Raw genomic sequence first — 26624 nt, forward strand, 5'->3', positions numbered from 1 at the left:
ATGGGTGTTACGAGAATCAAAGTGTGCTTTCGGGGCAGTGAGTTGACACTCCGGGCAGCTGCGACAGTAGTCTTCCACGGCCCTCCTCATCCCGGGCCAGTGGAACCGGGCGGCGACCTGTTCCCGGGTCTTCTCCATTCCCATGTGCGCCCCCAACAGGTGGGTGTGGCCCAGCTGAAGAACGGTTCCTACATACCGTACGGGTCAGCAATAATACCTCTCAAAGTTCCCCCTGTTGGTGCGAACCTGATACAAAAGGTTATTCTTAATTTGGAAATATCGTCAGTCACTCACCCCCGGAAGTAGCTGTCCGTCCACCGCTATCGCTTGGGCTGCGGCAGCTTTCAAATTCGGATCTCCCCACTGGGCCGTCCCGAATTATCCCCTCAGTTGGCCTCCAACGGGGGTCTCGACTGGCCCCTCGAAATCGGGAAGGGGGAGGCTGGGCTACTCCTCCAGTGGTTCCCCAGGGGGTTCGGGTTCCGGCTCCCCCTCCGACTCCGACTCCGGACCCGTAGAGTCAGGTTGGTTAACCGGTGGCGTCCTGGCCGTACAGGCGAGGGGTCGTCCCTGCTCTCTTCTTCGGCCGGCTCGTATCTTTTTTTTTCTTCTTCAACTCGTGTTCCCATAGGGGCCGCGAACAGTAGACAATCCCATCCCACTAGGATAGGTACCGGCAGCTCTGGTACTGCACCCACCATCATCTGGCAGCTCCCTTGTGGTGTCACGATGTTGGTCCGTACGGCGGGATACCGCTTTGTGTCACCGTGAACACAGGAAACTGACATCTCCTTACCCCCGTTCGGTCTCCTGGTTCAGCAGGCTCGTGGTTACGAGCGTAACCATGCTTCCGGAGTCTAATAGCGCTTCCGTGTCGTGTCTGTCAACTTTCACCGGGACCATGGGTGCAGTTGATTCATGGTGCGCCCAACAGGAGGTGACATAGTTCGCGGCCTCCGGTGCTAGCTGATGGCATTCGATTCCTCTCGAGCAGGGCAATTCCAGGCAATGTGCCCCCGGGCGCCACACTCAAAACACCTCCGTTGGTCTCCATCTACCGGGGGTCATCGGTGGCGGGTCGGCCCTTCCCCAGCCGTCTCTCCACGGGTTTGCGGTCCCTTGGCCCTGCCGACTGTCGGATTAGAGTAAATTGTACTGCAAGGTATGCTATATGTGTAGGCTATGCCATATGTATTGGCTAATATGCAGCTAGGGTTTTTAAACCTCCATTCTAGCAGACATGACACGCACACTTCTTTCTATATACATGCTTTTATTTGGGTTTCTGTGCAAAGTATATGATTGAAATGTGTCTTTAAGCCTGCAGCTAGTTACTTGAAATGAGATATATAATCATGCCAAAACATGACTCAAAATGTAATTCACTGACAGAGAGAGCACTAGATAATGAAACACACATTGACATTTACAGTAGCTGGCTAGGCTATTCAAACTGTAACATTGACTAGCTTTCAATACATTTGATAAATGGTCCATGGAGTTACCTCTTCAAATCAAATCAAATTTTATTGGTCACATGCGCCGAATACAACAGGTGCAGACATTACAGTGAAATGCTTACTTACAGCCCTTAACCAACAGTGCATTTATTTTTAACAAAAAAGTACAAATAAAACAACAACAACAAAAAGTGTTGAGAAAAAAAAGAGCAGAAGTAAAATAAAATAACAGTAGGGAGGCTATATATATAGGGGGGGTACCGGTGCAGAGTCAATGTGCGGGGGCACCGGCTAGTTGAGGTAGTTGAAGCAATATGTACATGTGGGTAGAGTTAAAGTGACTATGCAAAAATAATTAACAGAGTAGCAGCAGCGTAAAAAGGATGGGGTGGGGGGGGCAGTGCAAATAGTCCGGGTAGCCATGATTAGCTGTTCAGGAGTCTTATGGCTTGGGGGTAGAAGCCAAGACAATTCGTATTGCATGCTGGATATTTCAAGTGCACTCGAAACATTATATTTATCTTATTTCAGTTTTAGGGAGCTAGATATATCTGTTTCTCTTCATCAAACAGCAGTTTTTACAAGAGGCTGTAGTTACATCGTAGATAGAAGCAGGCCATTGGCTGCCTTGATCACGAGGGATATGTACGGGACCTCTGATTGGTTCCATGTTTAGGAGTTCGGCAATGTTACCTGAGCAGACAGAGTGTTGAAATATACTTTTTATGTGAGAATGTGCAAGAATTGAAGGTGACAACAAATGTTATAGTCATAACAATATTTTACTGTCATATACAAAAAATAATGTTCTTCCTCGACTGGGATCAATTAATTTAACTATTTTCGGCATCTGCCCACCATTTAATAACACAACCACACCACAGATAGAACAATGAGCCAGATATTTCACCTGATGTATAAATGTTAAGCATCCGGTTGACGTTTCCACTCACTACCAAATATGGTGATGAGAGGAAGCTCAGTGGGAGAGGAAGTAGCCAGATGGATTCTGAAGACATTCTGCTAATTTTATCATCGATGAAACGTTTGATCTCAATACAGTTTTCTGTTTCCATCACTACAATCTGTAACAAACCGAGTGGACTACGTTTTGTAGACTTTACCCTTTGCCAAAGTTGTAAAAAATTGCGTTGTTTAGAAGGAGTGCAAGGGCGAATTGAGTTATTGCTCATGGGGGCAATCTTCACAAAGTAGGCGTTCCCTGAAGGAAATATGCAAATATATTCTAGAACGGGCCAATAGGAGCTCTCTTGCTCCTGCTTGGCTCTGCCCACCTCCTTGCTTGTTCTGCCCACTATGATTAATTTGCTCCCATTGGAAACGACAGGCTCTGGTCTATCTTGGGTTAGTTATAAAAGTCTTTGGCCACACAGTCTGAGAAGAGCATGAGGTGTGGCTGAGATTAGTCAGTTTGAGCTAGCATATGAACTCGGTAGCACAGAGTAGATCCCCCATATGACGTTGAGAAATAGTGCACTATGGGTAGTTTAGAAGATATCCGGAAATAAGTTAATAAATACGTAATAACGCAAAAACATAACTGTTTGTTCTTATAGGTAACCAGATCGTGACTACAACTAATTTACTAAGTCTTTAACCACACTGTGTTGTTACATTGGTGGGTAAAAAAAACTCATGCTTCCTACCCTTTAACTTTTTGTCTGAAAATAAAATCTACATTTTCCTCAACTTCGTTCCCCACTCCAGTCAGCAGATGGCGATGTGGGACTTTAAGGCTATGCTGCTAGTGTGACGTATAATCTAGTGGACGGGACGCTTCTTTCAACAGCAGCAACAGTTAGTCAGACACCTCGGTAGCTTGCTAGACAAAATAGCCCAACCAATAAAGCTCTTTAGACGCTTTCGTGTATATTAGCCACTGTGTTTTCAACCCACTTCTGTCGTCTAGTTAGTTATCCCATTTAATTTCATATTTACGGTGTTGTTGTTATTGGTCAGCTAGCTGGCTGGTTAAGTTAGCACTAGCCTAGCTAGCTAACATCCCCGACCATGAGGTCACTAAGCTACTCTCCTCCTGCTAAAGAAGAGGAGGTCTGCTGGACGGAGAAAGAAGCTCTAGTGAAAGAGGAGGAGGAGGATGTTACAATACAAAAACAAGTAGAGGGTGAGGCTGTTACCGTGAAAGAAGAAGAGAAAGACGTTACAGTGAAAGAAGAGGAAGACGCGTTCAGAGTGAAAGAGGAGGAGGATGTTACAGTGAAAGAAGAGGAAGACGCGTTCAGAGTGAAAGAGGAGGAGGATGTTACAATACAAAAACAAGTAGAGGGTGAGGCTGTTACCGTGAAAGAAGAAGAGAAAGATGTTGCAGTGAAAGAAGAGGAAGACGCATTCAGAGTGAAAGAGGAGGAGGATTTTACAATACAAAAACAAGTAGAGGGTGAGGCTGTTACCGTGAAAGAAGAAGAGAAAGATGTTGCAGTGAAAGAAGAGGAGGCTCCCGTTTTTGGAGTGAAAGAGGAGACGGAGGAGATGACTGTCACATCGAAAAAGGAGGAGGAAGAAGAGGAGGAAACTGGATATCTGGTTCCGGTTTCCCAAAGGCATCTTAAGGCATCCAATGGTTCTAATGATGAACTTAGCAGTAAGATGCTTTTGAGAAACCGGGCCCTGATTAACACTAGTAAGTACTGTCTTAAGAACAGAGGCACAAACTCTGCAGTTGTTGAACTGATGTGTGGTGTTAAAGGTGAAATCTGTAGTTGCTACATCCATATTTGGACTTTTAAATTATTTATATATAGCCATTGATTCTTGAAGAATATAACACATGCCTCATGAGCTTAGTTCAACTGTCGTACTCCGATCAGAACCCCAAATAAGCTTTTTTTACTCCAATGTTTAGAAACAATGTAAACCAACACTGTATCGCCTCAAAGTTAAAACTATAATGTTGATATCATGGATGGTCAGTCCTTGCATCCATAGGTTTCAAATCAAATCAAATCAAATTTTATTGGCCACATGCGCCGAATACAACAGGTGCAGACATTACAGTGAAATGCTTACTTACAGCCCTTAACCAACAGTGCATTTATTTTTAATAAAAAAGTAAAATAAAACAACAACAAAAAAAGTGTTGAGAAAAAATGAGCAGAAGTCAAATAAAATAACAGTAGGGAGGCTATATGTACAGGGGGGTACCGGTGCAAATAGTATGGGTAGCCATGATTACCTGTTCAGGAGTCTTATGGCTTTGGGGTAGAAGCTGTTGAGAAGTCTTTTGGACCTAGACTTGGCACTCCGGTACCGCTTGCTGTGCGGTAGCAGAGAGAACCGTCTATGACTAGGGTGGCTGGAGTCATTGACAATTTTGAGGGCCTTCCTCTGACACCGCCTGGTATAGAGGTCCTGGATGGCAGGAAGCTTGGCCCCAGTGATGTACTGGGCCATACGCACTACCCTCTGTAGTGCCTTGCGGTCGGAGGCCAAGCAGTTGCCATACCAGGCGGTGATGCAACCAGTCAGGATGCTTTCGATGGTGCAGCTGTAGAATGTTTTGAGGATCTGAGGACCCATGCCAAATCTTTTCAGTCTCCTGAGGGGGAATAGGCTTTGTCGTGCGCTCTTCATGACTGTCTTGGTGTGTTTGGACCATGATAGTTCGTTGGTGATGTGGACACCAAGGAACTTGAAGCTCTCAACCTGTTCCACTACAGCCCCGTCGATGAGAATGGGGGCGTGCTCAGTCCTCTATTTTTTCCTGTAGTCCACGATCAGCTCCTTTGTCTTGGTCACGTTGAGGGAGAGGTTGTTATCCTGGCACCACACGGCCAGGTCTCTGACCTCCTCCCTATAGGCTGTCTCATCGTTGTCTGTGATCAGGCCTACCACTGTTGTGTCGTCGGCAAACTTAATGATGGTGTTGGAGTCGTGCCTGGCCATGCGGTCATGGGTGAACAGGGAGTACAGGAGGGGACTGAGCACGCACCCCTGAGGGGCCCCCGTGTTGAGGATCAGTGTGGCAGATGTGTTGTTACCTACCCTTACCCTTACCTCCCCTAGGTGTGTCTATGATTTTGAGAGTAGTTACATTTCTCCAGTCCCATCCATCATCTTATTACCAAAACAGTGGTGGAATGACAGCTTTGTTATTGTTTGAACTGCAGATTGGTTGGTTGATTGATGAGTGGCTTTTTTTAAAGGGACAACCTTAAACAGCAACAAAATGGCTGCCCTGAGACTTGGTTTGGTAAACAGCTGAGGGATGGGGGCTGGAGAAATGTAACCACTCTCAAATTCATAGAGAAAGCTATTGTAGCAACCTTAACCCAAAACCTAGCGACCTCGTCAAGAAGTTCAGACATCTTTGCGTAACGGTTATGAGGTGTTGTCTTGACTACTAGTATGCGTTTGTACTTGCCTTTAACCAAAGCCAGTGTGAAATCGTTACAGCTTTGAAGTTCACAAGCAATGTTATTCAATTCAAAATGTTTGGTAGATATTTCCACTCTGTAGGGCAAGGATGAATGTCTGATTTGAAAACGTTAATGAGGCTAATAGGATTTTGAAAGTCGTGTAGTGTCCACCCGGCGTAAGATGCTCAAGGCCCGTCAAAGGTCTGACTGGACAGAGATGCTGGGGGAAATGGTCCCAACGGGGGACTAGTGGGTGGGTGTTTCAGGGGAAGGGGGTGGATCTGACTGGACAGAGATGCTGGGGGAAATGGTCCCAACGGGGGACTAGTGGGTGTGTGTTTCAGGGGAAGGGGCTGGATCTGACTGGACAGAGATGCTGGGGGAAATGGTCCCAACGGGGGGACTAGTGGGTGTGTGTTTCAGGGGAAGGGGGTGGATCTGACTGGACAGAGATGCTGGGGGAAATGGTCCCAACGGGGGACTAGTGGGTGGGTGTTTCAGGGGAAGGGGGTGGATCTGACTGGACAGAGATGCTGGGGGAAATGGTCCCAACGGGGGGACTAGTGGGTGTGTGTTTCAGGGGAAGGGGGGTGGATCTGACTGGACAGAGATGCTGGGGGGAAATGGTCCCAACGGGGGACTAGTGGGTGGGTGTTTCAGGGGAAGGGGGTGGATCTGACTGGACAGAGATGCTGGGGGGAAATGGTCCCAACGGGGGACTAGTGGGTGGGTGTTTCAGGGGAAGGGGGGTGGATCTGACTGGACAGAGATGCTGGGGGAAATGGTCCCAACGGGGGACTAGTGGGTGTGTGTTTCAGGGGAAGGGGGTGGATCTGACTGGACAGAGATGCTGGGGGAAATGGTCCCAACGGGGGACTAGTGGGTGGGTGTTTCAGGGGAAGGGGGTGGATCTGACTGGACAGAGATGCTGGGGGAAATGGTCCCAACGGGGGACTAGTGGGTGGGTGTTTCAGGGGAAGGGGGGTGGATCTGACTGGACAGAGATGCTGGGGGAAATGGTCCCAACGGGGGACTAGTGGGTGTGTGTTTCAGGGGAAGGGGGTGGATCTGACTGGACAGAGATGCTGGGGGAAATGGTCCCAACGGGGGACTAGTGGGTGTGTGTTTCAGGGGAAGGGGGGTGGATCTGACTGGACAGAGATGCTGGGGGAAATGGTCCCAACGGGGGACTAGTGGGTGTGTGTTTCAGGGGAAGGGGTGGATCTGACTGGACAGAGATGCTGGGGGAAATGGTCCCAACGGGGGACTAGTGGGTGTGTGTTTCAGGGGAAGGGGGGTGGATCTGACTGGACAGAGATGCTGGGGGAAATGGTCCCAACGGGGGACTAGTGGGTGTGTGTTTCAGGGGAAGGGGGTGGATCTGACTGGACAGAGATGCTGGGGGGAAATGGTCCCAACGGGGACTAGTGGGTGTGTGTTTCAGGGGAAGGGGGTGGATCTGACTGGACAGAGATGCTGGGGGAAATGGTCCCAACGGGGGACTAGTGGGTGTGTGTTTCAGGGGAAGGGGGTGGATCTGACTGGACAGAGATGCTGGGGGAAATGGTCCCAACGGGGGACTAGTGGGTGGGTGTTTCAGGGGAAGGGGGTGGATCTGACTGGACAGAGATGCTGGGGGGAAATGGTCCCAACGGGGACTAGTGGGTGTGTGTTTCAGGGGAAGGGGGTGGATCTGACTGGACAGAGATGCTGGGAGAAATGGTCCCAACGGGGGACTAGTGGGTGTGTGTTTCAGGGGAAGGGGGTGGATCTGACTGGACAGAGATGCTGGGGGAAATGGTCCCAACGGGGGACTAGTGGGTGGGTGTTTCAGGGGAAGGGGGTGGATCTGACTGGACAGAGATGCTGGGGGGAAATGGTCCCAACGGGGGACTAGTGGGTGGGTGTTTCAGGGGAAGGGGGTGGATCTGACTGGACAGAGATGCTGGGGGAAATGGTCCCAACGCGGGGACTAGTGGGTGGGTGTTTCAGGGGAAGGGGCTGGATCTGACTGGACAGAGATGCTGGGGGAAATGGTCCCAACGGGGGACTAGTGGGTGTGTGTTTCAGGGGAAGGGGCTGGATCTGACTGGACAGAGATGCTGGGGGAAATGGTCCCAACGGGGGACTAGTGGGTGTGTGTTTCAGGGGAAGGGGGTGGATCTGACTGGACAGAGATGCTGGGGGAAATGGTCCCAACGGGGGACTAGTGGGTGTGTGTTTCAGGGGAAGGGGGTGGATCTGACTGGACAGAGATGCTGGGGGAAATGGTCCCAACGGGGGACTAGTGGGTGTGTGTTTCAGGGGAAGGGGGTGGATCTGATCTCCATCACCTAGGACTTGACAATGGTTCATCAAATCTCCCCGTTTCTGACACAATGGTTCATCAAATCTCCCCGTTTCTGCCATTTTTTTACTCAATTTTGCATTGCCTTCTCCTACAGCTGCAACTGTATATGCATTTGTAAATCAAGTCCTTTCTTGAGTTGGGCTCTGGGATGGAACAACTGTTGAGCATCTGAGTTTATGGTTGTTTGTGGGGGAAAGGGGTTGATTGTTAATGAGTGTGTGTGTGTGTGTGTGTGTGTGTGTATCCCACAACTGTTGCTAGGGAGTAAAGATGTTAGGGATTAATATAGGATGAATCACAATCATTGTTTGCCAAAATAATAATTCCTTGCCAAAAATGTACTTTTTGTAATGGCAATCCTGGTAAGAGGTAACGATAATTTGCATGAACTGCCTACATTATTACAAATATTATTTGTTAATTATAGAAATGTAAGATAAGCAGGATTTTTAATATCTATATATTTTGAATAGCTATATATAATGCAAACCGGGGTGAAGGATATGGAAATGCTTTTTCATATCTGGGGGCGGGGGGGGTTTAGTCGGTGGAATAGTGGAGAACAATGTGAGGTTTACATAGTAGCAATGTAAATATCATGGTAAGGCTATATGGACACTCAATTACTATGGTACTTTTTAATGGTGAGTTTACAAACATATATTATGATAAATAGATTTGAAACTTGTATCTCAATATGGTAAAATAAGTATAGCCAGTTATAATTGTAATGGTTTAGCAGATAATAAGAAAAGACGATCAGTATTTACCTGCTAAAAGAGAAGGAATATAATATCTATTGTTTACAGGAAACTCATTCAGCAATTTTAGATATAGTTGAAAAAAGACTGGGGGGCGAAATATATTTCTCCCAAGAGCAAAGAAATTCAAAAGGGGTGATGATATTAATTAACAGTAATTTTGATCCAAATGAGCAAATTTGTCCAAAACAGATCCTCAAGGTAGATGGATGATTTTAAATATGTTATTGGACCATAAACAGATACGGCTCATTAACCTTTACGGTCCAAATAATGATGATCCACGCTTCTTTGAAAAAATATATAATAATTTATCAACCCTACAAACAATTCAAGACTCTATTATTATGGTGGGAGATTATAATACGGTTTTAAATACCTCTATGGACCGTAAAGGAAATCACACTACAAACTATCACCCTCATGCTCTTAAGAAAATCATGAATGTCATGGATATATTGGAACTAGTGGATATATGGAGGCTTAAATATCCTGACCTAGTGAGATATACGTTGCGGAGACTCAATCAAGCTAGTCGTCTTCACTTCTCTTATGTTATTCTCGCTGGCACCAAAAGTTTAAAAAGTGTTGATGGGGACAGAATGCGGTCGGACCATCATATAATTGGCATATACATTACCCTTACTGAATTTCCACGTGGGCAAGGGTATTGGAATTTAATCAAAGCCTATTGGATGATAATTTGTTTTTAACTAGGACAGAGGAATTTATAACTCAATTTTTCCGACATTACATAGGTACAGCAGATCCCCTTAATTGTGTGGGACACTTTTAAATGTGCTTTTAGAGGTCATGCAATTCAGTACTCACACACTGCTAACCCTAATGCCTAACCCTAACCTTAACCACACTGCTAACCCTAATGCCTAACCCTAACCTTAAATAACCCTAACCTTAACCACACTGCTAACCCTAATGCCTATCCCTAACCTTAACCACACTGCTAACCCTAATGCCTATCCCTAACCTTAACCACACTGCTAACCCTAATGCCTAACTCTACAAGTCAGTAATATAAAGAGAGTGTTGATCAGCTTAAATGTCCATCTCCCACCAAAGGAGAGACCTACAGTGGGGACATTTTTTATTTAGTCAGCCACCAATTGTGCAAGTTCTCCCACTTAAAAAGATGAGAGAGGCCTGTAATTTTCATCATAGGTACACGTCAACTATGACAGACAAATTGAGAAAATAAAATCCAGAAAATCACATTGTAGGATTTTTAATGAAATTATTTGCAAATTATGTTGGAAAATAAGTATTTGGTCACCTACAACCAAGCAAGATTTCTGGCTCTCACAGACCTGTAACTTCTTCTTTAAGAGGCTCCTCTGTCCTCCACTCGTTACCTGTATTAATGGCACCTGTTTGAACTTGTTATCAGTATAAAAGACACCTGTCCACAACCTCAAACAGTCACACTCCAAACTCCACTATGGCCAAGACCAAAGAGCTGTCAAAGGACACCAGAAACAAAATTGTAGACCTGCACCAGGCTGGGAAGACTGAATCTGCAATAGGTAAGCAGCTTGGTTTGAAGAAATCAACTGTGGGAGCAATTATTAGGAAATGGGAGACATACAAGACCACTGATAATCTCCCTCGATCTGGGGCTCCACGCAAGATCTCACCCCGTGGGGTCAAAATGATCACAAGAACGGTGAGCAAAAATCCCAGAACCACACAGGGGGACCTAGTGAATGACCTGCAGAGAGCTGGGACCAAAGTAACAAAGCCTACCATCAGTAACACACTACGCCGCCAGGGACTCAAATCCTGCAGTGCCATACGTGTCCCCCTGCTTAAGCCAGTACATGTCCAGGCCCGTCTGAAGTTTGCTAGAGTGCATTTGGATGATCCAGAAGAGGATTGGGAGAATGTCATATGGTCAGATGAAACCAAAATAGAACTTTTTGGTAAAAACTCAACTCGTCGTGTTTGGAGGACAAAGAATGCTGAGTTGCATCCAAAGAACACCATACCTACTGTGAAGCATGGGGGTGGAAACATCATGCTTTGGGGCTGTTTTTCTGCAAAGGGACCTGATCCGTGACTGATCCGTGTAAAGGAAAGAATGAATGGGGCCATGTATCGTGAGATTTGGAGTGAAAACCTCCTTCCATCAGCAAGGGCATTGAAGATGAAACGTGGCTGGGTCTTTCAGCATGACAATGATCCCAAACACACCGCCCGGGCAACGAAGGAGTGGCTTCGTAAGAAGCATTTCAAGGTCCTGGAGTGGCCTAGCCAGTCTCCAGATCTCAACCCCATAGAAAATCTTTGGAGGGAGTTGAAAGTCTGTGTTGCCCAGCGACAGCCCCAAAACATCACTGCTCTAGAGGAGATCTGCATGGAGGAATGGGCCAAAATACCAGCAACAGTGTGTGAAAACCTTGTGAAGACTTACAGAAAACGTTTGACCTGTGTCATTGCCATGGAAGATACATTGGAGATAATATAAGACAAGTACTGGAAACAATAGAAGACTATGATAAATCAGGGAAACCAGCCCTGGTATTCATAGCTGACTTTGAAAAGGCCTTTGATAAAGTACGACTGGAGTTTATATATAAATGCCCGGAATATTTCAATTTTGGAGGATCTCTTATAAAATGGGTTAAAGTTATGTATAGTAACCCTAGGTGTAAAATAGTCAATAATGGTTACTTCTCAGAAAGTATTAAACTGTCAAGAGGAGTGAAACAAGGTTGTCCACTATCGGCATATCTATTTATTATTGCCATCGAGATGTTAGCTGTTAAAATCAGATCCAACAATAATATTAAGGGATTAGAAATCCAGGGCTTAAAAACAAAGGTGTCATTGTACGCTGATGATTTTAATGTTTTCTTTAAAATCCACAAATTAATTTTATTTGGAATGGCAAGACAGACCAAATTAAAGGGCCTATTTATATAATGAATTTGAAGTCAGAGGGCAGAAATGATTAAATATTAAAGCATTAGACCTCTCACTAAAGGCGTCAGTCATACAAAAGTTATTCTTAAATCCGAACTGGTTCTCTAGCAGATTAGTAAGAATGTCTCACCCTATGTTCAAGAATGGCCTTTTTCCCTTTATTCAGAAAAAGGCCATTATTTGAAAAACGAAATCATCTCCAAAATATAGTTATTTTTAAAACAAGCCATAGAAAGTTGGTTGCAATTTCAGTTGAATATACCAGAAAAGACCGAACAAATAATACAACAAATATTGTGGTAAAACTCAAATATACTAATTGATTAAAAAAACTGTCTTTTTCGATAAAATTTTAAAAAAGGTATAATCTTTGTAAATGACATCATAAATAGGACTGGTGGAGTTACAGTGAGTGAAAAAAGTATTTGATCTCCTGCTGATTTTGTACTTTTGCCCACTGACAAAGACATGATCAGTCTATAATTTTAATGGTAGGTTTATTTGAACAGTGAGAGACAGAATAACAACAACAAATATCCAGAAGAACGCATGTCAAAAATGTTATAGATTGATTTGCATTTTAATGAGGGAAATAAGTATTTGACCCCTCTGCAAAACATTACTTAGTACTTGGTGGCAAAACCCTTGTTGGCAATCACAGAGGTCAGACGTTTCTTGTAGTTGGACACCAGGTTTGCACACATCTCAGGAGTGATTTTGTTCCACTCCTCTTTGCAGATCTTCTCCAAGTCATTAAGGTTTCGAGGCTGACGTTTGGCAACTCAAACCTTCAGCTCCCTCCACAGATTTTCTATGGGATTAAGGTCTGGAGACTGGCTAGGCCACTCCAGGACCTTAATGTGCTTCTTCTTGAGCCACTCCTTTGTTGCCTTGGCCGTGTGTTTTGGGTCATTGTCATGCTGGAATACCCATCCACGACCCATTTTCAATGCCCTGGCTGAGGGAAGGAGGATCTCACCCAAGATTTGACGGTACATGGCCCCGTCCATCGTCCCTTTGATGCAGTGAAGTTGTCCTGTCCCCTTAGTAGAAAAACACCCCCAAAGCATAATGTTTCCCACCTCCATGTTTGACGGTGGGGATGGTGTTCTTGGGGTCATAGGCAGCATTCCTCCTCCTCCAAACACGGCGAGTTGAGTTGATGCCAAAGAGCTCGATTTTGGTCTCATCTGACCACAACACATAATTACTTAAAAATCATACAATGTGATTTTCTGGATTTTTGTTTTAGATTCCGTCTCTCACAGTTGAAAACCTGGAAAATCGGCAGTGTATCAAATACTTGTTCTCCCCACTGTATATATGGGGGATACAACCTTCCCAGCTCTGCAGATTTTGCTGCGACGTGGCAGAGTCATTAGATCATTTATTTTGGTACTGTCCATATGTAGCTAGTTTTTTGGACACAGTTCCAGGAATGGCTGAAGAATTGCAACATTTACCTGGAGCTAACCCTGCAGATAGCAATACTAGGTGATTTGAAGTCATAGTCAATCGATCAATAATATAATAATACTTTTAGCAAAAATGTTTCTTTAATTTACAATCTGTAGAAACTATGAGAATAGAAAGGTTCAGAGCTTTTTGTGAAACATCACAGCACAGTTGAAAAATATATGGCCAATAGAAATCCAGTAGTGATGGTGTTAAGAGATAGATGGGGGGTGTTGGATGGAGCTGAAAGGTGGGACTGATAACAACAAGATAACTCATGTAAAATACACTGTGTCTGTAAAATGTATATCGGTTCAGAGCTTTTGTGAAACAGTGCTGTAAAAAATATATGGCAAATAGAAATCAATGTTTTGAGAAGATCAGGACTTCTGCAATGAAAAGGTTTATTTATCTGGAGCTTGGTTGTTGTTGTGGACACTCGGAACCAGGTTTCAGCTGCTGTGCAATGTTGACGTCCTTCCTCCCAGAGAGGTGAAAGCAACCCGGCAAACATATATTTTTTAGAAGATCAGGACTTTTGAAATGAAAAAGGCCATGGACATTAAATGTCCAGCCCCAAAGGGATTAATTTGTTCAACCAAAAGTTCCTCAGAGGATCTGATGATATAGGCCCTAGGTCTAGATATTGTTTTTGTCTTTGGGTTTTAGGTTTTCCCTAATTGTAATCTACTACCTTTAGTACTTGAAGTTAATAAAATATTTAATAGCAACAGTAGACAATGTAATACTGTTAATGGTTTGCCTAATCAGGTAACCTGGTGAGATAATGTTCAGAGAATCCATTTTCGCAATTTGGTGAAAGTATTCCTTTTCTAAATATATGTAACTACATGAGACTGAAAAGGGACGGTGGGTCACATATTTGGTTGTGATAGTTGCAAAATATGTATTTTGGATGCAGCACTTGTTAGCTTGAATGCTAACGCTCATTAACAGGCTGGTAGCAAAGCTAGCCAAAGAGCATTTTACTGGTTGATGTTTAAATGTTTTTTAAGGTATAAAGCAGTTGATTTGAGACGATGGCACAAACATTATATTAAGCAGGACATTCAAACGAGCCTTACAATTATAATCCAAAAGTAGTGTGAAATGCACTCTGTAAATGGAGGCTATTTTTGCTGGCAGCCTCTGAGAACTCCTTGAGTTTACCCCACGGTGGTGAAATTGGCAGCCTCTGAGAACTCCTTGAGTTTCCCCCACGGTGGTGAATTGGCACTGAGAACTCTTGAGTTTACCCCACGGTGGTGAAATTGGCAGCCTCTGAGAACTCCTTGAGTTTACCCCACGGTGGTGAAATTGGCAGCCTCTGAGAACTCCTTGAGTTTACCCCACGGTGGTGAAATTGGGAATACCGACACAGATCTTAATGCTGCAATTCTTGCAATCACAGAAATGGGCCTATATTGGTGATCAAAAGTCATCTGGCAAAGTGCTTAGGGTTTCAGAAACTTTAATAACTCATTTCTAGCCTAGAATCATTCACTATACTAGTGAAAAAATAAGACAGAATATGGCTGATGTTGCTCACTTGATGTCTTATTAAGACAATTGTCAAATAAGTTTGTAAAAGCATTTAAAAATGAATTACAGACGTAAATTGATGTACAGCATCATGGACATCACCTTTTAGCTCAAATAAACAGTGGATTTCTGCTGTTGTGGGACATTAACCATCTGTCTGACTTTGTTGTTCACACAGGAGAGAGACGTGACTATTGTGGATCCTCTGGGGAGCCTCAACAACATCATGAAGCTGACAAGGCAGAGAAGAGTCTTTCCACATCAGAACATCTCAAGAAACACCAGCGGAAACCCACGGGGAAGAAATCTCACCACTGCTCTGACTGTGGGAAGAGTTACTCAAGCTCAGATTCACTAAAAGTACACACGAGAATTCACACTGGAGAGAAACCTTATAGCTGTGATCAATGTGGGAAGAGTTTTACTACATCTAGCCAGCTGACTATACACCAGAGAACACACACAGGAGAGAAACCTTACCACTGCTCTGACTGTGGGAAGAGATGCATCTCTTTAGCAACCCTTAAAATACATCAGAGAATCCATACAGGAGAGAAATCTTACCACTGCTCTGACTGTGGGAAGAGTTTTTGTTCATCAGGACAGTTAAAATCACACCACATAACACACACAGGAGAGAAACCTTACAGCTGTTATCAATGTGGGAAGAGTTTTAGTCACTCAAGCAGCCTGATAGTACATCAGAGAATCCATACAGGAGCTAAGCCTTATAGCTGTGATCAATGTGAGAAGAGTTTTAGTCACTCAAGCAGCCTGGTAGTACATCAGAGAATCCATACAGGAGAGAAACCTTACAGCTGTGATCAATGTGAGAAGAGTTTTTTTACAACTAGCTGTCTTACTATACACAAGAGAACACACACAGGAGAGAAACCTTACCACTGCTCTTACTGTGGAAAGAGTTTTATTTCCTCAGGATATTTAAAATCACACCAGAGAACACACACAGGAGAGAAATCTTATAGCTGTAACCAATGTGGGAATAGTTTTGTTACATCTGGAAGCCTGAAAACACACCAGAGAACACACACAGGAGAGAAACCTTTTAGCTGTAATCAATGTGGGAATAGTTTTGTTGCATCTAGCCAGCTGACTGTACACCAGAGAACACACACAGGAGAGAAACCTTATAGCTGTAATCAATGTGGGAAGCGTTTTGTTGCAGCTACCTGTTGTACTATACACCAGAGAACACACACACAATCTCATAGCTGTGATCAATGTGACAAGAGATACTCTGATAAAAGATGTCTGATTAAACATCAGACAATTCATACATGAAGGAGGTGTTCCATGATGTCAATGAAATAATGTCACAATGTAGAATGTTTTAACATTGTAGAAGGAGTATTTTAATGAATAATGTCACGATTTAGAATGTGTGCAACACTTCAAAATGTAGCTAGATGTTTTCTACAAATGTTCCTCTACACATTATTCCCAGATTCCGTGTGGTTTTTGAGCTGTTAGTTTTAACAGGACCAGCAACCTCATCTCCCCACTCCCCAATTGATTTTGTGATATCGATATGAGTGATGACAAATAAGTATTGAATTTGTCTTTGTTTTGGGGACCCCTGAATTTAAATGCATCACTTAAAATGTAGCTGACTGTATTCTGCAGGTTGTCCTCCAACCAGTGAGGTAAAAGATATCCCCCATTTCCATGTTACTTTTTAGTTAGTTTCAACAGCACGTAGAACCTGATTTAATCGATATCAGTGATTTATTGCCACAAAACAACATTGTTGTTTTAAGATGCTTGTTTAAAAAAATACAAGTAATATGATTATTGAACACAATAAAACTGTGTTTTGAAATTGGGCTACCCCACCTAGCAAAATGTTGTTGAAAAGATGTTGAAAAGAAGACTATACCCGACATCCAATCAGCATTTGGTTGAAAGTGAAAGTTGAACATATGTATTTTTCTTGCAGCCTTGGCATTCAGGCCATAGAGTCTTGGTCACCTCCCTGACCAAGGCCCTTCTCCCCCGATTGCTCTAGTTTGGCCGGGCGGCCATCTCTAGGAAGCGTCTTGGTGGTTCCAAACTTCTTCCATTTAAGAATGATAGAGGCCACTGTGTTCTTCGGGACCTTCAATGCTGTAGACATTTTTTGGTACCCTTCCCCAGATCTGTACCTCGACACAATTCTGTGTCGGAGCTCTACGGACAATTCCTTCGACCTCATGGCTTGGTGTATTTCTGTTTATTTTATTTGATAAATGTTCTAACATTTCTAAAAACCTTTTTTTGCTTTGTCATTATGGGCTCTGGACAAGCTTTAGATTTTATCATGCTAAGGCACTTGTCTCTCTACATCGGTCAGCTACATTGGTGACCAGGGTGGCATCTTTTCCATACACCTTTGGGGACTGGGCACACAAATGCTCCTAGAGAGAAGGGGGAATACTGAAGCATGAGTTGATGACAGTTCTACAGCCTCCATCAGAGGCCCAGACTTTGGCATAGAGGGTAAAGCTCTCATTTCTGGACTGCAACATTGTAAGATTGTGCCCTCCATAGCACTTGATATACATTGATTGGTAGGTTAAACTATATTTAGATACTTCACATACTGCCTGAGACACCTTTGCTGTTTGTCTCCGTACTCAATAAATGGTGAAACACTTTTTGTGATAGTGTTCGTATGTATATGCATGAAACGTACATTCTGGAAAACATGTCTCTCACTCAGTCATAGTTAGTAGAATAATGAATGCATTGGTAAGATTTTGGCACCGTCAACTTCTAGAAGGTTAGTAGGACAGTTAATCATGTAAACCACGTAAATATACTCACATTCACTAAATATTTAGTATTTGAAAGTCAAACATTCATTTCCCAACAGTTTTGTCTATAATCCTACAGGCTCTTTATCAGTTTCCATACCTTATATTCCAATGCATCCAACATTATGCCCACCATGGTATTGGTCAGCTGCTATTTGAGAACTCATCTGGTTTAGAAATCAAACTCTGGGGATCTTATTGCACAGCACATTGAACAACTGTTTTTAGAGTAGATTGTACTGCAAGGTATACTATATGTGTAGGCTATGCCATATGTACTGGTTAATATGCTGCTGTCGTTTCTAAACCTCCATTCTAGCAGACATGACACACACACTTCTTTCTATATACATGCTTTTATTTGGGTTTCTGTGCAAAGTATATGATTGGAATGTTTCTTTAAGCCTGCAGCTAGTTACTTGAAATGAGAAATATTTTTACGCTAAAACATGATTGAAAATGTCAATTAACTGAGAGAGAGCACTAGATAATGAAACACACATTGACATTTACAGTAGCTGGCTAGGCTATTCAAACTGTAACATTGACTAGCTTTCAATACATTTAATAAATGGTCCGTGGTGTTACCTCTTCATACTATCAAGACAATTTGTATTGCATGCTGAATATTTCAAGTGCACTCGAAACATTATATTTATCTGATTTCAGTCTTCGGGAGCTAGATATATCTGTTTCTCTTCATCAAACAGCAGTTTTCACAAGAGGCTGTAGTTACATCGTAGACAGAAGCAGGCCATTGGCTGCCTTCATCACCAGGGATATGTACGGGACCTCTGATTGGTTCCGAGTTTAGGAGTTCGGAAAATACATACTTTTTATGAGGAAATGTGCAAGAATTGAAGGTGACAACAAATGTTATAGTCATCATAATATTTTACTGTGATATTTTACCCACTCCAGTCAGCAGATGGCGATGTGGGACTTTAAGGCTATGCTGCTAGTGTGACGTATAATCTAGTGGACGGGACGCTTCTTTCAACAGCAGCAACAGTTAGTCAGACACCTCGGTAGCTTGCTAGCCAAAATAGCCCAACCAATAAAGCTCTTTAGACGCTTTCGTGTATATTAGCCACTGTGTTTTAAACCCACTTCTGTCGTCTAGTTAGTTATTCCATTTAATTTCATATTTACGGTGTTGTTGTTATTGGTCAGCTAGCTGGCTGGTTAAGTTAGCACTAGCCTAGCTAGCTAACATCCCCGACCATGAGCTCACTAAGCTACTCTCCTCCTGCTAAAGAAGAGGAGGTCTGCTGGACGGAGAAAGCGGCTCTAGTGAAAGAGGAGGAAGAGGAGGATGTTACAATACAAAAACAAGTAGAGGGTGAAGCTGTTACCGTGAAAGAAGAAGAGAAAGACGTTACAGTGAAAGAAGAGGAAGACGCGTTCAGAGTGAAAGAGGAGGAGGATGTTACAGTGAAAGAAGAGGAAGCCGCGTTCAGAGTGAAAGAGGAGGAGGAGGAGATGACTGTCACATCGAAAAAGGAGGAGGAAGAAGAGGAGGAAACTGGATATCTGGTTCCGGTTTCCCAAAGGCATCTTAAGGCATCCAATGGTTCTAATGATGAACTTAGCCTTAAGATGGTTTTGGGAAACCGGACCCTGATTAACACTAGTAAGTACTGTTTTAAGAAAAAAAAAAAAGTGTTAAACAAATCAAAATATATTTTATATTGGAGATTCTTCAAATAGCCACCCTTTGCCTTGATACCTTGATGAGAATGTCAAGAGTGTGCAAAGCTGTCATCAAGGGAAAGGGTGGCTATTTGAATAATCTCAATTATAATAAAATATATTTTGATTTGTTTTAAACTTGTTTTGGTTACTACATGATTCCGTATGTGTTATTTCATAGTTTTGATGTCTTCACTATTATTCTACAATGTAGAAAATAGTATACATAAAGATAAAGCCTTGAATGAGTAGGTGTTCTAAAACATTTGACCGGTAGTGTATATATCACATTTACATAAGTATTCAGACCCTTTACTCAGTACTTTGTTGAAGCACCTTTGGCTGCGCTACAGCCTTGGGTATGACGCTACAAGCTTGGCACACCTGTATTTGGGGAGTTTCTCCCATTCTTCTCTGCAGATCCTCTCAAGCTCTGTCAGGTTGGATGGGGAGCGTCACTGCACAGCTATTTTCAGGTCTCTCCAGAGGTGTTTGATAGGGTTCAAGTCCGGGCTCTGGCTGGGCCACTCACAAATATTCAGAGACTTGCCCCAAAACCACTCCTGCGTTGTCTTGGCCCAAAGCCACTCCTGCGTTGTCTTGGCTGTGTGCTTAGGGTCATTGTCCTGTTGGAAGGTGAACCTTCGCCCCCCAGTCTGAGGTCCTGATTGCTCTGGAGCAGGTTTTCATCAAGGATATTTGCTCTGTTCATCTTTCCCTCGATCCTGACTGGTGTCCCAGTCCCAGCCGCTGAAAAACATCCCCACAGCATGATGCTGCCACCACCATGCTTTACCGTAGGGATGGTGCCAGGTTTCCTCCAGACGTCACGCTTGGCATTCAGGCCAAAGAGTTCAATCTTGTTTTCATCAGTCCAGAGAATCTTTTTTCTCATGGTCTGAGAGTCCTTTAGGTGCCTTTTTATCAAACTCCAAACAAGCTGTTATGTGCCTTTTACTGAGGAGTGGCTTCCGTCTGGCCACTCTACCATAAAGGCCTGGTTGGTGGAGTGCTGCAGAGATGGTTGAAAAATGTATGCACTCACTAACTGTAAGTCGCTCTGGATAAGAGCGTCTGCTAGAATGACTAAAATGTTTAAAAAATGGTTGTCCTTCTGGAAGGTTCTCCCATCTCCATAGAGGAACTCTGGAACTCTGTCAGTGTCCATCGGGTTCTTGGTCACCTCCCTGACCAAGGCCCTTCTCCCCCGATTGATCCGTTTTGGCCGGGTGGCCAGCTCTAGGAAGAGTCTTGTTGGTTCCAAACTTCTTCAATTTAAGAATGTTGGATGCCAGATCTGTAATGTAATAATGTATTTAATCTATATCAGAATAAGGGGAAAACATATTTAATCAATTTTAGAATAAGGCTGTAAGGTAACAAAATGTGGAGAAAGTCAAGGGGTCTGAATACTTTCCGAAGGCATACATACATACTTTCCCAATGTCTATATACACTGCTCAAAAAAATTAAGGGAACACTTAAACAACACAATGTAACTCCAAGTCAATCACACTTCTGTGAAATCAAACTGTCCACTTAGGAAGCAACACTGATTGACAATACATTTCACATGCTGTTGTGCAAATGGAATAGACAACAGGTGGAAATTATAGGCAATTAGCAAGTCACCCCCAATAAAGGACTGGTTTTGCAGGTGGTGACCACAGCCCACTTCTCAGTTCCTATGCTTCCTGGCTGATGTTTCGGTCACTTTTGAATGCTGGCAGTGCTTTCACTCTAGTGGTAGCATGAGACGGAGTCTACAACCCACACAAGTGGCTCAGGTAGTGCAGCTCATCCAGGATGGCACATCAATGCGAGCTGTGGCAAGAAGGTTTGCTGTGTCTGTCAGCGTAGTGTCCAGAGCATGGAGGCGCTACGAGGAGACAGGCCAGTACACCAGGAGACGTGGAGGAGGCCGTAGGAGTGAAACAACCCAGCAGCAGGACTGCTACCTCCGCCTTTGTGCAAGGAGGAGCAGGAGGAGCACTGCCAGAGCCCTGCAAAATGACCTCCAGCAGGCCACAAATGGGCATGTGTCTGCTCAAACGGTCAGAAACAGACTCCATGAGGGTGGTATGAGGGCCCGACGTCCACAGGTGGGGGTTGTGCTTACAGCCCAACACCGTGCAGGACGTTTGGCATTTGCCAGAGAACACCAAGATTGGCAAATTCACCACTGGCGCCCTGTGCTCTTCACAGATGAAAGCAGGTTCACACTGAGCACGTGACAGACGTGACAGAGTCTGGAGACGCCGTGGAGAACGTTCTGCTGCCTGCAGCATCCTCCAGCATGACCGGTTTGGCGGTGGGTCAGTCATGGTGTGGGGTGGCATTTCTTTGGGGGGCCGCACAGCCCTCCATGTGCTCGCCAGAGGTAGCCTGACTGCCATTAGGTACCGAGATGAGATCCTCAGACCCCTTGTGAGACCATATGCTGGTGCGGTTGGCCCTGGGTTCCTCCTAATGCAAGACAATGCTAGACCTCATGTGGCTGGAGTGTGTCAGCAGTTCCTGCAAGAGGAAGGCATTGATGCTATGGCCCGCCCGTTCCCCAGACCTGAATCCAATTGAGCACATCTGGGACATCATGTCTCGCTCCATCCACCAACGCCACGTTGCACCACAGACTGTCCAGGAGTTAGCGGATGCTTTAGTCCAGGTCTGGGAGGAGATCCCTCAGGAGACCATCCGCCACCTCATCAGGAGCATGCCCAGGCGTTGTAGGGAGGTCATACAGGCATGTGGAGGCCACACACACTACTGAGCCTCATTTTGACTTGTTTTAAGGACATTACATCAAAGTTGGATCAGCCTGTAGTGTGGTTTTCCACTTTAATTTTGAGGGTGACTCCAAATCCAGACCTCCATGGGTTGATACATTTGATTTCCATTGATAATTTTTGTGTGATTTTGTTGTCAGCACATTCAACTATGTAAAGAAAAAAGTATTTAATAAGATTATTTCATTCATTCCGATCTAGGATGTGTTTTTTTAGTGTTCCCTTTATTTTTTTGAGCAGTGTATATATATATATATATATTTATTATGGCACAAGAGACACTTGTCTGATTCATTCACCCAAAACCTAGCGACCTCGTCAAGATGTTCAGGCATCTTTGTGTAACGGTTATAAGGTGTTGTCTTGACTACTAGTATGCGTTTGTACTTGCCTTTAACCAAAGCCAGTGTGAAATCGTTACAGCTTTGAAGTTCACAAGCAATGTTGTTCAATTCAAAATGTTTGGTAGATATTTCCACTCACCACCATATTTTCCTCACCACCAAGTGGAGAATATTGTAGTATGTGACACCCCGTCTGTGCCAGATCGTTTAGTGCGCTCACCACTACACTGGCAAGACTTAAAACTAGAGGAAAGACGGGTTGTTTAATGTGAGAGGCTCAGCCATGTTAGGATTTTGAAAGTCGTGTAGGGTCCACCCGGCATAAGATGCTCAAGGCACGTCTCTCTCCAGAAGGCGCTCTCTCCCACCAATTCGTGCCCATTTGTTGTTTCCTAACTTCATGGTGTTTTCCCTTAGATTGTTAGAGTCTTCACACCCTTTCTACAGATCATATTAGATCCCAAACTGTTCAGATGCTTCACATGTTTTTGTGAGAAGACCGATTTTCAGGTTGTCTCATGGTCTGACAAACACCTGCCTTCACCACATCTTAAACAGGCAGGGGGGGGTTGTATTATGCTAATTAGATGTCCGCGGGGGTTTAACCTGTCTCCTCCCCTTCATCTACACTGATTGGTGTGGATATAACAAGTGACATCAATTAGGATCATCGCTCTCACCTGGTCAGTCTATGTCATGGAAAGAGCAGGTGGTCCTAATGTTTTGTACACTCAGTGTAAATAGTATTTTGTCCCTGTACGTTCACATGTGGAACTGTTTTACTTTTGTTTCAAATCATTTAGAAATGTGATCCCAACGTCACACATTGTCCTCTTTATTAATACAAAGACTCATATACAATATAGCATTGGTTTAAAACTAAAATGGATGGACCAATCCTGGATCGCCCCCTGTATTATCAGCCACTGAAATAGGAGAGACTCTGTCCCCTCCTCTGTTTGTCTACTCAACCCAGAGTGAAACCAGAACACCCCATGTAGCCCATGGCAACCTGATGACTCAGAGTCACGTCATAAACAAGTACAATGGCCACCGTGGGGGGAAACAACTGATGACCATTCAACATCCTAGATTTACCAGGTTATTACTTCTAAATAAACTGCTGTTCATCATCTGGGACCATTCAACATCCTAGATTTACCAGGTTATTACTTCTAAATAAACTGCTGTTCACCATCTGGGACCATTCAACATCCTAGATTTACCAGGTTATTACTTCTAAACAATACACTTTTTGGGTTGTCATGGGAATACAATTTTTTGTTTTGATTATTGCTTGAACAGTCGCTAAGATAATATTTAGTTGTGATAGTTGCAAAATACCTATTTTGGATGCAGCTCTTGTTAGCTTGAATGCTAACGCTCATTAACAGGCTGGTAGCAAAGCTAGCCAAAGAGCATTTTACTCAAACATTATATTGAACAAGACATTCAAATGAGCCTTATCAATTATAATCCAAAAGTAGTGTGACATGCACTCATAAGCAACCAGTAAATGGAGGCTAATGTGAGTTTCCTTGAGTAGCTCCCGATCTTGCGCTGATAATATGTGGTAATATTCAGAATACATTGTAAATAAATTTTTGCCCACGCAGATATACTAGCGGTTTCTGCATTAGCAGGGAGGAGTTTCTGCAACCAAATTGCGTACGCATCGCCCTCGTGTGGCAATTTTTGCATACACAGAAAGGGGCCTATATTGGTGACCAAGTGTCGTCTGGCACTGCTTAGGGATTCAGCAACTTTAATAACTTATTTATATCCCAGAATCTTCCACTACTGTGAAAAAAACAAGACTAAATATATCTGTTGTTGCTCAGTTGTTATTAAGACAATAGTCAAAAAGGTTTAAAGCATTTAAACATTCATTACAGATATACATTGTTGTACAACATCATGGGCATCACCTTTTAGCTAAAAATAAAAATTTGATTTCTGCTGTTGTGGGCCTTTAACCATCTGTCTGACTTTGTCGTTCACACAGAAGAGAGACGTGACTATCGTGGATCCTCTGGGGAGCCTCAACAACATCATGAAGCTGAGGAGTCAGAGAAGAGTCTCTCCACATCAGAACACCTCAAGAAACACCAGCGGAAACCCACAGGGAAGAAATCTCACCACTGCTCTGACTGTGGGAAGAGATTCACCTCTTTAACAGACCTTAATAGACATCAGAGAATCCATACAGGAGAGAAACCTTATAGCTGTGATCAATGTGGGAAGAGTTTTACTACATCTAGCCAGCTGACTATACACCAGAGAAAACACACAGGAGAGACACCCTACCACTGCTCTGACTGTGGAAAGAGTTTTGTTTCTTCCCAATATTTAAAATCACACAAGAGAAGACACACAATAGCAAAACCTTACCACTGCTCTGACTGTGGAAAGAGTTTTGTTTCATCCCAATATTTAAAATCACACCAGAAAACCCACACAGGGGAGAAGCCTTATAGCTGTGATCAATGTGGGAAGATTTTTGCTCACTCAAGTAACCTGATGGTACATTTGAGAACGCACACTGGAGAGAAACCTTATAGCTGTGATCAATGTGGGAAGAGTTTTACTTCATCTAGCCAGCTGACTATACACCAGAGAACACACACGGGAGAGAAACCTTACCACTGCTCTGACTGTGGAAAGAGTTTTGTTTCATCCCAATATTTAAAATCACACCAGAGAACACACACAGGAGAGAAACCTTATAGCTGTGATCAATGTGGGAAGAGTTTTACTCACTCAAGCAACCTGATGGTACATTTGAGAACACACACTGGAGAGAAACCTTATAGCTGTGCTTAATGTGATAAGAGTTTTGTTACATCTAGCTGTCTGACTATACACCAGAGAACACACACAGGGGAGAAATCTTATAGCTGTAATCAATGTGGGAGGAAAAATGCTGGTAAAAGAGCTCTGATTTAAACATCAGAAAGTACAGACATGGAGTTGTTTCATGATATCAATGAAATAATGTTTTAACATTGTAGTAGGAGTATTTTAATGAATTTCACAATGTAGAACCCTAAACGAGGACTTTTATGTGATTAACAAAAACACAAAATAAGTGTTAAGTTTCTCTTCGTTTTTGGGGACCCCTAAATGTAAATGCATCACTGTAGCTGACTGTCTTCTGCAGGTTGTCCTCTAACCAGTGAGGTAAAATATATCTCCCATTTCCATGTGTATTTTTTTGTTGTGTTAGTTTCAACAGCACGTACAACCTGATCTCCCCCATAATCGATATTAGTGATTTATTGCCACTTGTCAAAACTACAGTGTTTTTGGTGCTTGTGCAGTTTATAAGGTGCTTGTTTAAAAAAATACAAGTATTATGATTACTATTGTGGAACATGTTTGTGTTGATAGTACATTTTATGTTTAGGTTTTCAATTTATCACAAACTGTTTCTGCATATTGGTTATTGATTTGGACACGTTAAAACTGTGTTTTGACATTGGGCAGTATCCCACCTTGCAAAATGTAGTTGAAAAGACGACTATGCCCAAGGTCCAATCTATGTTCGGTTTTGGTTGAAAGTGAAAGTTGAAGAGATTTCTCAGGTCATTGTTTCAACGACTTCAAAATAACTTATTTCAACGTACTTGCAGCCTATAAACATTGACGCAGTATAGAAAATGGGTCTATGAACAATTTTATGAACAATTTTATATCACTCCAGTATTTTCTTTACAACATTCAAGTGATAATTGTCTTTATTCCACTAATGAAGAAGCATGACTCAAATCACCTACTCATATTTTCAAACATCCAGCCTGACAAAAGATACATTTTTAATTATTCCATGACTCCCTATTGGAAGTGAATTATTGCCAATACATATTAACAAAGGGGTGTACATTCGGTTTTGATATTTCATAATTTTCAATGTAATGTAACATTTAGTCATCACAATCATTTATGCGACTAACTGAATTTTATTGGCACAATTCTATTGTTTACAATGTAGTAAAACTAGCTTATATTTTGGGCTGGATATTACATCATATTCTTACTGTTTTAACCAATGTTGTTTCCTTAGATGCTCTTTAGTATTTCAGCT

General features: G+C 43.1%; 1 protein-coding gene across 1 annotated transcript; it reads left to right on the forward strand.

The window, feature by feature from the left end:
- LOC121562011 (zinc finger protein 664-like) lies at positions 1-25196 on the forward strand (the record flags this gene model as incomplete). Its single annotated transcript, XM_045218162.1, has 4 exons — positions 1-197; positions 391-524; positions 15138-16111; positions 25154-25196. Coding segments are annotated over exons 1-4 (1348 nt in total), but the record flags the coding sequence as incomplete, so codon positions are not given.
- Positions 25197-26624: the final 1428 nt, after the last annotated feature.

Source organism: Coregonus clupeaformis, unplaced genomic scaffold, assembly GCF_020615455.1.
Source record: "Coregonus clupeaformis isolate EN_2021a unplaced genomic scaffold, ASM2061545v1 scaf1406, whole genome shotgun sequence".
NCBI lineage: Eukaryota > Metazoa > Chordata > Actinopteri > Salmoniformes > Salmonidae > Coregonus > Coregonus clupeaformis.